General features: G+C 41.5%; 1 protein-coding gene across 1 annotated transcript; it reads right to left on the minus strand.

Annotated features, from left to right (window-relative positions):
* Window positions 1–1521: 1521 nt before the first annotated feature.
* Window positions 1522–18357, minus strand: kntc1 (kinetochore associated 1). Its single transcript, XM_068738344.1, has 61 exons — window positions 18220–18357; window positions 17729–17849; window positions 17457–17572; window positions 17232–17310; window positions 17039–17116; window positions 16911–16945; window positions 16707–16817; window positions 16296–16389; window positions 15722–15774; window positions 15528–15640; window positions 14884–14938; window positions 14706–14804; window positions 14565–14608; window positions 14419–14478; window positions 14259–14334; window positions 14005–14130; window positions 13691–13857; window positions 13477–13588; window positions 13173–13316; window positions 13030–13086; window positions 12768–12839; window positions 12539–12658; window positions 11928–12071; window positions 11745–11840; window positions 11403–11506; window positions 11210–11312; window positions 10987–11121; window positions 10767–10886; window positions 10390–10462; window positions 10244–10311; window positions 9862–10163; window positions 9526–9698; window positions 9054–9154; window positions 8506–8650; window positions 8358–8414; window positions 8101–8264; window positions 7898–8002; window positions 7670–7798; window positions 7095–7211; window positions 6876–6985; window positions 6526–6745; window positions 6358–6447; window positions 6094–6259; window positions 5881–5939; window positions 5578–5794; window positions 5427–5500; window positions 5121–5334; window positions 4846–4958; window positions 4701–4756; window positions 4226–4304; window positions 4018–4142; window positions 3797–3932; window positions 3621–3716; window positions 3332–3388; window positions 3095–3149; window positions 2916–2979; window positions 2460–2589; window positions 2288–2377; window positions 1927–2081; window positions 1618–1716; window position 1522 (listed from the first exon to the last, which is right to left on the minus strand). Coding segments are annotated over exons 1-61 (6612 nt in total).

The raw sequence follows: 18357 nt of genomic DNA on the forward strand, positions 1-18357 counted from the left end.
AGTCTCCAAAAACCAAATTGCTTTGTTGTGAAAATGTATGCCGACTTCAACTGGGTCTATTTACTCAGGCATTAAAGACAGAACTAGGGAATATGGGACGACACATGGAACGGGAGAGCCTGAAAATACTCATGAAACAGAGGCCATTCTGGCGGAGAGCTGTCCAGAGAGGCAGGCCCAAAGAGGCAAGAGCTGATTAGGTGAGATGCGTAACAGGTGTGTCTCATTCAGTTCAACATGCCTCTGCAGCTGTGCAGGGCAGAAATCAACCCGCAGAAAAGGTCACCATAGCAACCCTCACTAATGGGTATTTAATGTGAAAATGTCATCGCTTTTCCTGACGTCATTCTGGATCAGATCCAGGAGACATTCTGCATGATAGTGTATAACGGACCCTTTATGTCTGTGATTTTTGGTGGTGGGACAGAGATCCCCCCCCCCCCCCCCCCCCACATGACTGTGTCAAATTCCATAAACATTAGTCAATAATCAACCGAGATATTGAGGAACAAATCTTGAAGCTCCATTAACTGCAACGTTACCGAAAGTTTCAAAGTGATTCAGAATCCAGGATTAAGATTCGCCTGTAACTTTTTGAGTTATGTCGGTAACAGACAAACAATCTAACGCAGGTAAAAACAGATGACCCCAATGCAGAATCTACAGACGTGATCCACTAGATGGAAGTAGAGATTTAAGCCCTTTTTAGTGTGACAAATTATGTTCAATAATGAGCCAATTATTGTTTCATATATTGTCAGAGACCATCCTGTTTATCTCTTTACTTATATGTACTCATTAAATATCACACCAAACCCACAGAACATGAAGAAAGTATTTTATACACATTTTATGCATCTCTATTTTAATGCGACACCCACATAGACATCAGGAAACTGCATATTCAGTATAAACTTTCAGAACATTTTGTGACCAAAAGGTCTCCAAAACTTTTAAATAAAAATCCACAGAATTTGTGCAAATGAGTTTATTAGTTCTATTAAATACTTGGATAGACTTCACTCTTGTAAAACACCCATATTAGATTTCATTCAATGAATAATTCATTTAGAATAAACACATTAACAAACAGCAAAGAAACAAAGAAGTTTAGGATTTAGATATCCTATTTATTTAAATTAGCAACATTTAAGAGACTTTTAATCATTGCCGATTAGGACTTTCCTGACTTAATGCTGTTGAAAAAGTCAATTTATTAATATCCCTTCATTCATTCATGGGAAAATGAAACAATCAAATATCTACCGGCACGTCAGAAGTCTGCATCGGCTGGCTTTGAAAGTCAAGTTTGTCCACGCTTGATATTTTTTTTGATCCATTCATTTAACAGAGAGAGGAAAAATCTCTCCAGGTTTCACTTCCTTTCAAGAAAGATTAAAATATTTAAATGAGTGTAACTTGTTTATTTCTGTTTATGCATCAAAACAAATGAAAATCTGCCAATACATCAATACAACCGTCAGTTCGTCCTAAAACTCCATTTTGCATGTTGAGAAAACTCCTTAAAAACAAGTTCAAGTAGAAAATACAAGGTTGGTTTATTAAATAATGATCTCAGCCCCGTTTCCGCGGTTTTCGACTGGACCCCCTCCCGACTAAACTGGGTTCAGGGCTGAGCTGTTAATCATCGTTTTCCCACTTTGATGCGCTCTGTGCTTCATGAACTCGTGAGCGAGCGAGTCAGCGTCATCCTGACTGAAAAGGAAGAATTCGTATTCACCATCAAAAATGTCAAATGATATCAGATTTCATATCTTGAAAAGAAAGTGACAGAACTGTCTTTTATTTTTATTTTACCACCAGGAATATAAAATGAACAGTCGATCAATATATTGCTTTTCTTTACACTATTTCTTTTGCCCGACATGGGCAAAAAAACACAACAACAAATAAACAACAACTTACCAGTTCTGGTTGATCAGGTAATCAACAAAGTCTTTCACTTGGTTTTCTTGGCCACGCGTCACAACGAGCTGCTTCAGATGCTTGAAATGTGTCGTCTTCAACAGTTTCTGGTGTTGTCTGTTTTTGATGATGAAGATTAGCACGGTCTCCATGATCTGAGGAATCGTGGAGGTGTCATAGACACGTTATGAAGCCGTCTAACAATTACCACAATGTAAATCGTATGTTCTGTTAGGGATAAAATATACAAATGACCCTATCATGTTCACATCCATTTCCTTGAGTTTTCGACCGTGCATTGCTGGAAGAAATTCACGTTTCAGATCAGAGTCAAGCAGGATTCACATCTAAAGGGTCAAACCTGTGAGGGAATCCCAGCCAGCTCTCCGGTGTTCATTAACTCGTTCACCTGATCGAGGACGGTGACCGGGTTACACACGGACAGAAAGCCCTGGAACAGGAAAAAAGACAGTAAATAGACACGCCAATGTGATTCTACAACGGATTACTTCTCACACGTTGCAGCGACTCGCCTGGATCTGCTCAGCCTTTTTCGTGGCACATGGGACGAGGAGGAGTGTTCCGAGGGCGAATGCTGGCAGATTGAACTGTGAAAAGCGATTTGCAATTCCTACCAGGTCCAAATTCAACAGGAAAGGGCACCTTGAAGAGAAAGACGAGCGTCATGTCAGCGGGAACGTTACACATTATTTAAGACTTAACGTCCTCCTAAAAAAATGAAATAATTTCCTACATTCAGTAAAATCAAACTGAGGTTAAAGTATAACCTTTAAAACATTTGTTAACACTTTCGTACAATCGTTCTGCTTTGAAAAATATTTTTAATATTTTAGAAGTTTGTCTTCATGACGGAGAATAAACGGTGTTCGTAATGACGGTCTGCTGACAGCCCTTTAAATTTGTATTTCATCCTAGCATGCCAGAAACGTTGGTGGTAAATGACTGAAGATAAAAAAAAAAACGCTTACTTGAGGAGGAGAACAAAGGTCTTGTAGAATGTTGCCTGTTGAACGGGACTCAAAGGAACAGACGCTGTTACCGAGGAAACAGACGAGTCATTCAGAAGGATTGCACATTTGATGCACGAGGAATCGCGTATAGCAGAAATCCAGCAGCAACGTGAGCCGACTCTTATAAACGTGTTTACCTGAGACAAACGGTGCCAGGATCATACCCCTCCAGGTCCTTGAGAAACTAGAAATCTGGGGAGAAAGAAAAGTCACTGAATTCATTTCACTCTGTTGTGGGGCTGGAGGCCAGTTAACTGCATTAGTACCGAAGTCACAACATGGATCTGTGCAATATTCATTTCCCTGAAATTGCAAGTTGTAATTCTCTCAAGAAAAAAAAGACACAAAAATAAGACTTAAAAATTTTTTTTTACCTGCCACAGGGCCGGCACAGCTACTGCTGCCTCGAGCACCCGCTGGAGCTGGTTGATCTGGGGTGGGGGGGGGGCATACAAATGTTATTTTTAATCACCATTCACACAAAAGTGGTCTTTATTTAATGTATTTATGGATTAGTCCATCCATTTTCTGGTCGAGGAGACAATCGCCTGAAAACTGGTTTCATCAGAATGATCATGATTGAATATATTTGAAGAACACAGTGGGAGGGGACATTTGGATTTTTAATTCGAAAGTAGAAGAGTCCATAAATATTCTCCTCACCAAATTGAAGCTCAGCAGCTTCTGAAGCAGACTGTTCCACAGTTGGGGGTCGTACACCTGATACTCCAAGCACAGGTCCGACACCAGCCGCACTGCCTGAAAGGACAAGGGGTCGGCCTTCCCGTTACGAGTCACGCGTCTAACGCGGTGAAGTCGTTCGATGATCCGATTGATACCTGCGGCTCGTGGCTGTGGTTCTTCCACAGCCCTTTAATCAAACCTTCTTTGGGGCTGCTGTGGAATGTCTGCACTGTGTACGGGATGTTTAAAGCCTCCAGTTGAGAGACAAAGATGTAGCACTTTAGGTAATATCTGCATGGGAATGCAAAGAAAACAAACTTTAAACTGTAATCCATCATTCCACCTGTATTACTAAACCATGTTCCTGGTTTCTTACTCAATTTTACTCCTGGGGATGTGCAGCTGAGCTTCCAGAGTGGCTTTATCAGCGAGGCGGACAAGACAAAGCATCGCTCGAGTCCGATGGCAGAAGGTCAAACGGAGCCCGGAAGCACTGAGGGGCTACAGGACGAAGTAGACAAACAGTCATCAGGAACTTTGTTGGGGCCCTTTGGGCAAATCTCTATTTGCAGTTAAATACTGACCCAGGTTTCAGAAGATAAAATAGGGTTTAGAAGACGGACAGCATCCTCCATCGGAAAAGACTGCAACATGAACACCACCCTGAGAGCATCAGGTAGGAGTTAGCATAGCCGTTCAGACAATGCAGCCTAATGCGAGGCAAAAATGCTCATTTAATTTATTTTTATTTGCTTGTTTCAGAAGTAAAGAGCATCCTTTTGTTTTATTACTTCCAAAAAAAAGAGGTTGTTCTTCCGCCTGTTCGTAGGGTTACTCAAACAATGCACAGTTCACAAAGAGCTCCGTTACATATTTGGTGAGGAAGAGGGAAGGTGTCCCACAGGGAGACTGTAGTTACAGCCACTAATCACTATCGACGGGGGGAACTTTCATGTGGAAACTGAGCGGCCCTGGTGGAGGTTTGCACCTTCTTCATTTTTTTAAATAAACAAATGTATTCAGTATGCTGGAAAAAAAACAAAACAGAAGCTGCTCTACCTCATCAAGTCCGGGTCCTCTTCAACGTTGCCGAGACATTCAGGGTTACTAATATCCTTTGGTGAAGGAGAAAAAGAGATTTGTCAAAACGCAATGTTAAACACATTAACAGGCCATGACTAGAAATCAGCTGATGGAGCCACACCTTGGTTAGGGCAGGGCCTGTTTTGCAGATCCATTTTTCCAACATCATGGTACAGTTTTTACGGAGATCCACGTTGTTGATGGCGGCTATTTCTTTAACTGCTGCGTGTATGTCTATGACCCCATAAAAAAAAAAGAAAAAGAATCAAGACTGTTGAGAAGTTTCTCCCAATTGCATGAAATCATATTTTAAAGAAAACGGTGCCAAACAGAACGGTCGATATTTAACACCTAAAGAGTAGTGGGGGCTGCTTCTACAGCAGCCCGTGTCCTCACCAGGATAAGACTGTTGTCCCCCCGTGTCTCTGAAGTGCTGCTCCATGCTGCCGTGCTCATAGAGGGCAACTACGAGCCTGGCTGGCAGCCCAGCCAGTTTCAGAAGCTCCGGGCTGTTCAGTTGACTGGCTATCAAGGTATTCTCAGTAGCGGAGCGCTGGAACTGCAGCTTCAGCTTGGACAGAAAGGTCTCCACCCTGGACCGCACTGCCGCCTGCTCGGTCACACAGGAGCACATTCAAACAGAGCAGATCAATGAGAGTCTTTGGGCCTGTTACCTCCACAGGTGAGAAGAAAAATACTGACATCAAGTTTTGAATCATTCAGCCAGGCATCCCCAAGAGCCAAACAGAACTTAAGTGACCGTGTCTTCTCAAACCCTGTGGAGAGCAGAAATCCCTTCAGGACATGAACATGACCAAACGGGCACTGTGCGGTGGGGCGGTGCAGATCAGACCTGGTGGCAGCTCCTGGCTGATTTTGTGGGCTGTGGCAGCGGCCAACTCCGAGCTCTGGATGCAGCGGATGTACTTCATCACAGTCTTGGCTACCTTGAAAGTCTCCTTGTTGAAGCCATGACCCTGACCCTTTTTCTTCTGCTCCAAGAGCAAAGGCTTCATCTTCTTCTCAAACAAATGATTCGTTGCCATCATGTATAATTTGTCAAGGCTCACCTAGACAGCCGAGTAATGTCACACTTAAATCCATTCATTTTGCAAATAAAGTCAGAGCAATCTTTTTTTTTTTAAGTGTGCTTTACCTTCATCAGTTTGGTAATAACAAGAAGTGTAGGAAAGGTCTCCTCACTGAGCTCCGGAGCTAAGAACAGAAACATATTTTACTTTTCTCAGACTCACCTCCTGCGCTGACTGAAGTCTCACAAAGACGTCTAAAATCCTAAACGCAGCACATCCTTGTTGCTTCTAGATTTTTGCCTGATACAACAAGTAGTTTTGCCAGCAACGTAACTTACAAATGATCTTCCAGAAAAGTTTGGGCTGCATTAGCAGGTGGAAGGGCAGTCTGCTGTCGCACAGACGGTTTGGCAGAAGTCCACTTTCCAACAGATGCGTGTTCTCCACATCTGAAGCAGGAGAGAGTCGCTTGTAGCACTTTAAGTGCTGCAGGAGGCCAGCTGCCTGTGGATTAAAGCACACTCGTTGCTGCACAATACCCGTGTAGGATGAGAAGCCATTTCAATTTGAATGCCCCCCCCCCCGTGTGTTTTTTGCTTTACCTGACTAACAGAAAAGGTTGTTACGTTCTCGTCTGCAGTTTTTATGATCTTCAGCACCACCTCAATCTTCTCATAATTGTACGGGCTCAGCTGAGTGAGGATGATTTAGTTAGTCAAATGAAGAAATGAAATAAAGCCATTTGAATCATCTCTCTTCTGGTCACAAACCTTGAACATGGTAGCACAAAGACTGTCTGTGAGCTTCCTGGTGCTGTGCAACATCGGGATGACTTGCAGGATCCGCTCCAGCGCATCGGGAGCGGCATCAGGCTGCATCTCTTCCTGGCCTGTACCCAGGTCTCCTCCACCCTCCTCATCCTCATCCTCTTGGAGCAACAAGGTGGTAATGTACCGATTGAACACGCCATCGTGATCTAGACCAAAGGTGCTGCATATGGAAGAAGGGGACCTCAGCACAGACAGGAAAGACTATGGTGGACACTTGGGGACAAAATCAAGTCACATAGTTCACAGTGAAATAGATTGAAGTCTCTGACACCGTAGTGTGAGCAGCTGACCTGCAGTATTGTAGGATAATATCTGGAGTGATCCTTCGGTTTTTCACCAGATCAGGGATCAAACTCCTCTTCATCTCAGGACTGTGGCGGAACACTGGCTGGATAGATATCTGCAGCAGAGCACGGCCAGGCATGCAAATACCAAGTCACCTCAAATGTGACATCATAATTCTACTCTGGATGTAATATACATTTGAACTCATTTTCCTCCACACACACCTCCAGTTTGCCAAGTTTAATGCCCCATTCAGCATCAGTGATGACAGAAAGAAACTTGTGTTGCTCCTCAGCCTCATTATACATGCAGCAAAGATTGGCCCCGATCCTGGCTACGGCCTGGGGAAGAAATAAGAAATGTTATATCAAGGGAAGTCACTGATAGAGCAAAAAATAGGTATGCTGCAAATGTGTGAAAATGAAACACGGAGAAAAATGTCAATTCTTTGCTGTGAATTACATCCAATCATTTAGAACGCTGACATTTATATTATATTCAAGTAACATCTTAATCACGTTTAAGATCTATCGTGATGACCTCCATACGAAGGCCTGCAATAGCCTGATAAATGTTGTCTTCCAAAAAAATATTTGTAGGAAGGAAAACCACTTCTTTAGTCATAATAAAATAAATTAATTAATTAATTAAGAAAATAAATTCTCCCAGTCAATCGGAATAGGTCAGTTCAAAATGGGCCAGGACCCACAATGCAACATCTGCCAAGGGCTATTAACTTGGATAAGATCAATAAATACCTGGAGATGCACAGGAGGTAAAATGATCACCGAATACATACCAGAATCTTGTCATAGTTCTGCCAGGTGTTGTCAATGACTTTCCACAGTATTCTAAAGGCTTCTGTTTTGGAGAGGAGTGTGCAAAGTCCAATAGTCAAATCACAATCGACCATCCTCCAGTTGAACACCTGGAGCCCACAGAAAAAGGAGAGGCGTGTTTAAAAAAATACATTTAAGTCCAGTACCTTTAAAAAATACACCTTCCCGACACCAGACTCAGAACCAACCTTGTTCAAAAGAGCCACAGCGACAGCGTTCAGAGTTGAAGTAGTCGCCTTTTGAAGATCGTTGCACCACTTATTGTACTTCTTCAGCTCTTCAGTATTATAAAGCTGAGAGAAGGATGACAGTTATTAACTTTAAATTACCGCTAAATTACAAACAATACTATCGCATGGCGACGGGAGTGACCCCTGACGGCGTAACCTACTTGAACACTGAGCTTCGGATCCATCATGTTAGACGTGACGTGCTGCAGGCAGCTGCCGTACGAGTTGAGCAGAACTCTCAGGGCCAGTTCCAGTTGGCTGCACTCCTGCAACATCTGTAACATGTTGGACAGAGGACCCAGAAGAACCTGCAAGTAGTTTGAACCTGAATTTGGAAGCGGGAAGTCAAAAAGTCAACGTTCAAGATGGTAAACTAAACAAAATAAAGAATCAAAAACGACAAACTTCAAGTACAGACCGTCTTCAAAGGAGCAGTGTGACAGACATGAGCAGTCGAGTGGGTACAGCTTCGTCTCTGCGAGATTGGGAATGAATCGGTGTAAAAGACGATTTAGCAGGAAACTTACCCGAAAGTCATAAGATATGAATCAATCTGAGCATCTTACCCTGTGAAATAGGCAGTAAACAGTTGGTAATCTCATACTGTACTGGCAGCACAGACACCGGGTCCAGAACAATGCAATCTTCATTGAAGACATCCTGAAAGCTCCACTGAGAATACGGACCCTTCTCTGTCTCCGAGGTCGTATCCTGTAACATTACACAAAGCTCCAGGTTGAAAATGTTTCCCTTATTCAGATTTCACAGTGTACATTCCAAGTTACTAATTTGCAAAAATATGATGGGTGATTTAAATGTCTGCAGACGTATAACGGTGACTACTGCACTACTCTATTGCTCAAGAGAAGGTACCGGGTTCGAAAACATGCACATTCGGTGAATTGAGCACTCTGAATTGTCTGCAGGTGTGAGTGTTTGTCTCCAGCCTCTCAAATATGAAGAATCCCTACTTCATATTAGACTGAATATCTAATCAGCAAAGGACAAGCAAGAAGAAGGTGATCAGCTGATTTGTCAATCAAAATAACTGCCAGTTATTAAGCAGAGCCAAGACCAAAATAAAGTTCTTCTGTAGAACATAAAGGATACTGACCTTCGCCATGAAGCCATAGCCGTCTGATAACTGACACTGATGATAGACATCCATAGCTAAACGTGTGCACTTGCAAAGCTCCAGACAGTCCAAGAGCAGATCTGTAAATTATTGCAATATCAATATTAGAGATTTTGGAGGCATGAAATTATTTGTCTTATGTGAAATATTTAGCTTGGATCCTATTTTTTTTTTTTTATGTAAAAGTTTTCCCTCCGAGGTCTCGAAAGCAGTATCTTGAACAAAATTCTTGCAAAGTATTTGAATGCAATTTGCTTATTCCACACTTTTTTTTTTGCATTTATCTGTGAAATTTCGAACAAACTACTTTTATTGTTTTTAAGTTAAGAATGAAGACAAAATTCCAGTCTATTTAAATTATATATATAAAACTAAAAAAAGAAGATCAAATCAAAGTGACATTTCCATCTAGTATAATATTTGACTGATGAAGATGTTTCCTGTTTTTCACCTGAGTGGCACACAGTGATGGCCTGGCAGGCCAGATCATGAATGACTGCAGGCAAATCCGTGTCATGAGGAAGCACCATGGGCACATCTGCCTCCAGCATCTGGCACAACGTCTTGGCAGCAGTGAACAAAACCTTCCCCGTGCTTGTGTTATAGTGGTGTTCATAGAGTTCACTGAAGAAACAAAGGAAAGGACAGGAAAGTGTGAAAACATGGGGAATTCTCAATGTGCCTCACTGGACATATATTCCTTTTCAAAAAGATTTTAACAAATCCACTGTTCCAACTCATGGGTAAAAGCACATTCCCCTTGATTCACACACGCACTCCTGCAAACCTGAGGATCTTGAGTGCCTTGTCCACGTTCCCCACTCGCAGTGCTCGCAGAGCCAAGTCTGACCAGAGCTCCTGTTCCGTTCGCTGCAGCTGCCTTCCCAGACGCCGTAACCCAGCTTCTGTGGAGATGGTCTTAGTCTTGCCATCAGGATCGTTGGCCACAACTGGAGAAGCCGTGACCTCTCTTTTAGAAGAACTGCGACCACGTGTGTTTTCGTAGGCTGTGATATGATGCTCCTGGATCTGTTTTCTGATGTTGGGATCCTCGTAGTTGGAGGGGGTGAAGAACACATCGAAGTCCTCCTAATGAAAAGGCAAGAAAAGCCCATCAGCTGAACGATAGCTGGAACAACGGTTGAAGATATTCCTCAGGCGATACTTGCCTGCAGGTGGGCGAGTGCCTTGAACATGCTGAGATTGTTTTCACACTCCATGCTTTTCAGAGCATCGTCTGCAGACGGCAAAGGAAGCTGGATTTTTTTTTTGCAGGCAGTGACTTGGTTCACAATTGTGGCGAGTAAGTACTTACGCTTTTGAATTATATGCTGGTATTTTAGAGCCTCCACAATCACTTGAGCAATGACCATCTGCAGCTTCTTGTGCTATTGAGGACAGGCAAGAAGACAGTCAAAATACCAGAAAGAATATGCTCCCCATAATGCCATTCAAACTTTAATGATCAGATCGTGATGTAATGATCTCAGCATTTGTTTGTGCATGCTAGCTCGTCTCGTTTTTAGCCGTGTAGGCACATAAAGCCGCCGTCGCAGGTGCCCAGGCAAAATCAACAAGCTGAAGTTCACGGGCTTTCGCTTTTAAATCATCTCAAAAGACAACATGTCTCTGATTGCGCTAAAATTGTTGTCAAAATTAACATTTTATTCAGACGCGTTCCTTTCTCCTCACCTCATGGGATACGTGATCTTTGTCCTGCAGCTGCAGCCGAGCCCAGGCTGTGAGACGATCAATCACACGTTCGGCCTCCGCAGAGGACAGGTTCTTCAGGACAGTCATGCATTCCTCAGTCTGAATGCAGCATAAAAGACAGTGTCATGATCATAAAAACATACATCATGTCATTTTGGAAACATCCCCCCCCCCCACCCCCCCACAAAGAAGCGCATACCTTGCCTTGCCCAATCAGCTGGATGGCATACAAGTAATGTATCTGTGCGGTTGGGACTTTGTCAACATCGGCTAACGTCAGGGAGTCTTTAAATGACATTGGCAGGTCTTGCTTTAGGATGAATCTTATCAGCGTCTGGGGAAGATACACAGCAATTGAAAGAAAATCTGTCGGGGAAGCGAAGTAAAGATAATATCCGACATTATGAACTGATCCTCATTACCATAATTTCAGTGTCGTTAGAGAGGTTCAAGTTGCGAATACCGTAGGCCCTCAAAAGTTTCTTCATTTCCATCAGACGGTAGCTGCTCTTTAAAAGCTCTTGCCTGGGGAATGCATCAGATGTAAAGGATTTTTTTTTTTTTTTGCTGTTAATATAACCAATGATTGGAAAAACTAATCAGAGAGAAACTCACTTTGGCCCATCCATCTCCAGGTACTGCTGAATGAACTTTTCAACCACAATGCTCCAGGGCACAACAGCTTTCTCCATGATCTCAAGTACTGCATCCACCATCAGCTAGCAAGGAATACAAAAATGAGAAGTTTCACAAATACTAGTCCTTCATAGCTGCCATTCATTTTTTTTTTTTTTTACTGCAGCAGTTAGAAGACTTAAACATGCTGCGTCGGGCTCTCACTCTTTAAATACAACATTTGCCTCCAGCATTGTTGAAGTTGCTCCAAACAAAGACTTGAATGCAAGAATGTGAGGTGCAAACTACTTAGTAAGAGCGACGAGTACTCTGGGAACTTACGTCAGTATCGGTCATACAATGTACAACAGCCACCGCCTTTGCTTCCCATTCCGTGAAGAGCGACGTCGTCCGAGAACTGCAGCGTTCGAGCAGATCCTAGAGAAGGTCAGATTGAGAATGGAAACACAGACATATAGAAAACCTAATCTTGTGCCCGGTGGGCTCGCAGTGATCAGGTTTTACCTTGATATACTGTAGAAGCAGCTCATCTAATGGAATCTTGTGCTCTTCAGCATACGGGAGGACACGATTCTCCACTGTGGCTGCAATCAGCTCCGGAGCTGGGACTTTGTCCAACATAAAGAACGCCACACTCCTCACACTTCTCTTTTTGTTTTTAAATCGACAAGAAAAATAGATTATTAAAGTAGAAACAAGGTAGAATATTTATATAGCATGATTAGTGACACACTAAGATGTTCCCATGTGGAAAAATCAGAATGGATATCTGCTCAAATGTATTCAATGAAAGAACACCACATTGGGTTTAGACAGTATTTTTCAACTTTCGAATTGAATTAACAAATGAATCCTAAGAGCTATAAATTATTGTGATCTCTCCAGTTCTCCACTGACATCTACAGGAACAGAAAAGCATCAACAGAGTCCCTGCATTGAATAAGTTTTATTTATTGAGGGCAGATTGGTTTAAAAAAAAGACTAAATATAAAAACAAATTAGGGTACTAACAGGATATGACACTTCATAATACCGTAGTTGTGATCAGTACATTTGCAAATGATGGATTCTACTTATATTTATGCTTTAAATCAGGGTTGGCTGTCGAGACAAACCTTCTCAAACACAGAAAGTGAAAGTCTGCATTTGTATTTCTGGTGGAGGTCCAGGAGCTGGCGGAGGTTGGACACCAGGGACTTGAGGCTCTCCATCTCCTCTGCGTCATAGTCATCATCCTTAAAATAAAGAAGATGCAAATACATCATAGATCACCTGCTGTAACAATAAAGCAACAGGTGACGTCTGCAGGTAGATCCTGACTGTAAGATAATGTGTGTGACTCACAGATTTCATCCAGCCCCATCGAGAGGGCAGTCCGAGCGCTGCCATGTCGAACCCGTTCTGCGGCCAATCGCTCTGGAACAAAAAAATTAGTTATAATAATTGATGCAACTATATTGACTTAGAACTTTAGTGCAAAAAGAGAAACAAAGAAACTTTCATGCTAGAAAATAAATGCTTTTATAAAAATCACTGAGGCACACTGGATTACAAAAATGTAACAAGCCTTTATAATCTCTGTTTAGCGCAGATTTTTTTCCTTTACCTTTTCTGTTAACTCCAAATTCCTCGCCCTCTGCTCCAACCACCTCGCCAGGATTTTCTACGAGTGCATAAAGATAGAACTCCTGAAAATAAAGTACGCCGTGGTGACGATGACTACAATCGGACAGACAGAATGTCTCCTACCTGTCCCGTTGGAAGCGCTCGTCTCAAAAAAGGAACAAAAACACTCCTGAACCAAGGGCAGAGGACTTGAGATGACAGATCCTCTGGGATGGCAGTGAGCATGGTTTCAAGCTTGCCCTCATCAAACTGCAGAGCAATCTGTCCCTAAAAAAAAAAAAAACCGCCACAGATTTCTCACAAATAGCGTGTTTTATCCACTGTTATTTAACAGTGTTAAATGTATGTGCGTGCACAGTTCTGCATTAGAGAAAAAAACAATATTAAATTCATTCTGGTCTGGTGGGTGCACAAGCTTTTTCTTTACCTCATGTCTGAGCCAAAGAAACTGGGCACCCTTCATGTCTCCTTCTCTCAAGTGGGTCAGAATGTCTGCTAAATTGTCATCGTTGTTCAAAAACTCAATCCAGGCGATGCCACTATGGACAAATCAAACATTTGTGTACGTCACGGCGACACAACAATACCAACACAAAATTATAGTTGCACAGTGTAAGGCAGAAGGAAGACTTTGATTTTACTTGAAACTTTCCGTGCCGTGGAGGCTGCAGAAAGTTGCCAGTCTGGCCAAAGCCTCTTGGATCTGCAAGGATGAGTAGCGAGCAGCGGCGTGGTTCAGCATCTTCTCTGCCGTTGCAAAAGTCGGCCACGGAGCCTTGAGGCAGTATTCCACCGCATACTGCTCATCCTGGGAAACACATGTATTTTAAAATTGTACAAAGGAGTAAAAATTGATTCCTATTTCTCCAGTTCTATGGGAAAACATATTTGGAAATGTAAATTGAGACTGAAATATTAAAACGTTTATTCAGCTGAACGCCACCGTGACACTGACTGTGATCTTCGTCAAGTTGTTTTCAGCTTCCTCCACAAGTTCGGACCACACATCCTGCCCGTAGCCTCCTACTGATGCCGAGGCCAGCTGCTCCAGCACGAAATCAAGCTTCACCTTATAAACAAGCTGAACAAAAACACGCCCGTTATCAAGTTCAATATCACTCATAAGAAAAAAATACATATGGCAAGTATGTTTTTAATCTATTGCCCACTGATGTCAGAAGACTAAAACAAAAAAACTATCTAACTAACCTCTAAATCCAACTCGAATGCGATGGCAAACCTTTCAGCCTCTTCAAACATGTGCTTGTGAAGAAGTCTGCTGAGTCTGGGAGAAGAGGAACGCCGGCTGAGTCACATTCCACGGACATCTTAAAAAACTACAATTACGTAAAGACGTAAAGTGAGGTACCTGTTCTCGGGCAAAGCCTCTGTGAGGCATCTGACTACGACAGAAGACGCAGGTCCTCCACTAGTGTTTGAAGAAGAAGAAAAGAAAGACAGCTTCACTTTAGAGAACTCCCGTCGCTCACTGGCCGAACGTCACAGTAATCCTACCGTTCTGGGTAGTCACAAACGCCCTCGATTAAGTAGATCGTATCCTGAAATCAGAGCACAAAACAAGTTACGAAAATGTGCCACAATATCAAAAAGGGGGAAAAATAAAATATGCAAAACCAGTAAAGGCTGATTGGTTACCATGTTTATTTTGGTCTGGACAAGACAGGAGACTGAAGAAACATCCAGAGAGTAGCAAATAGTCATAGAAGGCAGAAATCGTATTTGCAGGGAATTGATCTGGGGGGGGCATAAAGATTTCAGAATACGCAAGAGATGATCAAATCTATTTAAGTTTTAATAGGAAGTGTCCTGCTACCTGGCCGGTGTCTTGCTTTGTCAGTGCAATCATCTTCATGTTGCTCTTGTCTTGACTGTGAAAAACACAGATTGTGTTAATAATTGTCGACGTGAACACATCATTTTGTAAAATTTACAACTATAGTATTTGTATTTGTATTTATTAATTTGTTTCAAGCAGAATAAAAATTAACAAAACAAACTTATACCTTTTTGCGTACAAGAAACAAAAACCCAACAAATATGTCCAAAACAACCACCAAAGTTCATGTACACAAAAATAGCAATAATAAATTATATAGTGCTTGAAAAGGAGTGGGAAGAAGAAAAACTTATTAAATCCCACCCCCATAATACAACTGCTATTGTTCATCTATTGGACAACCAGCAATGGAAAAAAAAAACAATTAGCACAATGAAGATGAAAAAACAAAAACAAACAAACAAACAAAACAATTAAGTAACCCTCATACATACGATAAATTACAAAATATATCTATATATATATTGAGCCATTATAATAGGCCATGATCAACCTTAAGCCCCGCCCTCTCTGTACTGCATCAGGATCATGCGTTTGTAAGAGAATTTAAATTTTTGAATATTTTTGCATTGTTTATGTTCAACATGCAAGCTATGTATGAAACAAGCGCCGCTACTTACGCCGCCATGGAGGCAGAGCCGCATTCTGTGGTGAGTTCAAAGTCATGAATGGCAAGATCTGGCCAACAGTAAATCATGACAAGGAAATGCAGGTCCCAAAGACTCAAGGTGTCCTGAGACCAAAGAGACACACAACGCAGTACGTTAGACTGAACCTCGTTTAAAGGGATGTGTGTGAAGCCGCCTGAACTCACCTCAGAGTCAAGAATATACAAGAGGTTTTCCACCACCAACATCTTCTTCACACCTTTGAGGAAAAAATGTGAGAATATATGAAAGATTTCTTTAGACAATCTGCTCAAGAGGCAGTTTGCACTTTTAACAACTGTTCACTTATTTTTAAAACCCAATTTTTAGATTCCTTAACCATGAAAACAAGCCTTTAACAATTTGATTCACATTGATATCATTATTAGTTTAGAAGGTATTCACAAAAAAAGCACCCTTTCAGTAATGGCGGTTTCTTCTGGATCGAGATCCGTAGCTTTGGAAGATACAACAAATCCATTTGTCCACTACTAATTCCACAGTGTCTTGGTAAACATCATCAAAAACAGAACCTCCTTTGTGGTAATCTGTTCCTGGTAACATTCCCAACATTTCCTGGACATGTCATCAACCTTCCAGAACTTTTTGAATTATTTTGCTAAGAGACAGACAAAAGCCGACAAAAACACAAGCTCCTTGGCGGCGGTAATAATGTAGTCCAAAGGAGCCGTTCCCCAAAGTCCGGCTGTACTACGTACTGTACATGAAATACTGGCTTACCTGGTACCAGGCTATTGTCCACAGAGTGAGCAAGGCACATCTTGGCCTGATGAGGGTCCATCGCCCAGTGAGTCAAAACATTTTCTTTATCCCCCTGTGAAGAGAATTATGTGACTCACTGCTTCGAGCTATAGATGTTGTTGTGCCGCTTTAGACAAGTAACTATTGTTCCTAGAAATCAGGATTATTTATTTTCACAAATATATTTATAAAAGTCTCACTTCATCTCAATGGTTTCAAATATTGCAAACGTGTTCTTTGCAAGTATTATGACAGAACAAAACTGAGGAATTAAGTTGCCTTTTTTTTTATATTCAATTTAATTTTGTCCTTAAAATATGCAGGCAGTCATTCATGACAAATGTTTCATATCACAGGTTGTAAAAAATCAATAACATTTCTCATACTGACCCCGATCATCAAGTGGATTTCATGACCGAGACTGAACAGCACAGCTGTGCTGCAGCCTTCGTCATGGTACTCTTCAGTAGAGCAGAAATCGATCTTGATGAGCGACTGGAGCTGAATTCAAGAAAAAAAACAAAAACGGCCATTATGCCTCTGTTGAAAAAACACTTTGGAATTGCAACAAAAAATAAAATGGTCTTTTCTTACCTCTTCCAAAGCGCCCACATCCATCTTTCCAATAGCTTTGATGTAAAATAAAATAAAATAATGTTTACTTTTGTCAAGAAAATTGCTCCAAAACAACTTGACATCACGTACACATGATAGTTTGATACCTGTCTTAATTTCTGCCAGGGCAAGGTTGGTTATGTGAAAAAAGCCATCTTTTATGAGAAGAAATATATGGTACGTCCCTGCAAATGAACAGATCAGAAAAAAAAATATCCCAAATTACCTGTAAAATTGCATCGATATTCCAATACTTGCTATCATCATCATGTCTGATTACAGACTATTCTCACACTTTACCTAAGCAAGCTTTATTCTCCTCCATGATGAGACTGCGGTATGTTCTCTCATCTTCACCGGATGGTGTCCGCACCAAATTCTACAAAGCAAAAACATAAAAACACGATGTTACTGCAAATACAAGAAGAAGAAAACAGTTATCAGAATTCAAATGAGGGCTCAAATCTAATGTGCTCTTATTATGGCGGGCCACATTTCTATTCATTAACACAACAACGCCCATACCCTGGTGAGAAGGATTCTCTTGTGTGGCACATAGATCAAGTGAAGCTTTCCATTTCTTTCGCAGACCACTAAAAACTGTCCTTCCAGGCACACGTCAATGGCATCAACATCAGTTTCTGCAAAAAAAAAAAACATCATATTGGAATTAATTATTAATTAACAGTTATTCTGCAAGACCAAACTGCATCTGATGGACTTAAGAGGACGGGAGCGTTACATACAATGACAGTAAACAGAATCTTAAGAAAGGGATGTGTAATGTCATTGGATACCAAAGTGAAGAAGCAGCAGGGTGCTTTGGTAGCTTTGGTCAAACAGGATCACCGTCCTGTCAGCAACAAGGAAACTCCAGTTTGACCCGCTGGAGGAGAAGAGCCGAGGATCCGTCTGCACCTGCAATAACCAGCGTTCCCATCGCATTGCCGTCACAAGCAAGCACACTGAAACTCCTAGTTATTCATTCAGAGGCCAGTTCGAGACCCATGACTTACCTCATATCTGCTGAAATGTACACATCTAAAGTCTATACATGGATACATCGCACTCCAAATAATTATCTTATTTCTTTTTTCCTTTTTATTTTATTTTATTTATTTTATTTATTTTTATTTCATGTTTATTTTATTTGTCTTCATTGTTATCAGTAATACACTTTATTTTCATTATTATAATATATAAATATATTGTTTTTGTTTCTTATTTTAGCTGCTCACCTACATACCTGTCTCAGATGATGTTTTGTTCCTATAAAATAATAACTCACCTCATCGGCAGTGGATATTCTGACCAGCGTGTCCAGCTGGTACAAACCGCTGCCATTTTCTACCCTTGAAACGCTGCCGAGACGGACAGTGTTCGTATCTTCATTAGTCAGAACGTCGACATCAGCCCACATCGCCAT

The sequence above is a fragment of the Brachionichthys hirsutus genome, chromosome 4 (genome assembly GCF_040956055.1).
Source record: "Brachionichthys hirsutus isolate HB-005 chromosome 4, CSIRO-AGI_Bhir_v1, whole genome shotgun sequence".
In the NCBI taxonomy this organism is placed as follows: Eukaryota; Metazoa; Chordata; class Actinopteri; order Lophiiformes; family Brachionichthyidae; genus Brachionichthys; species Brachionichthys hirsutus.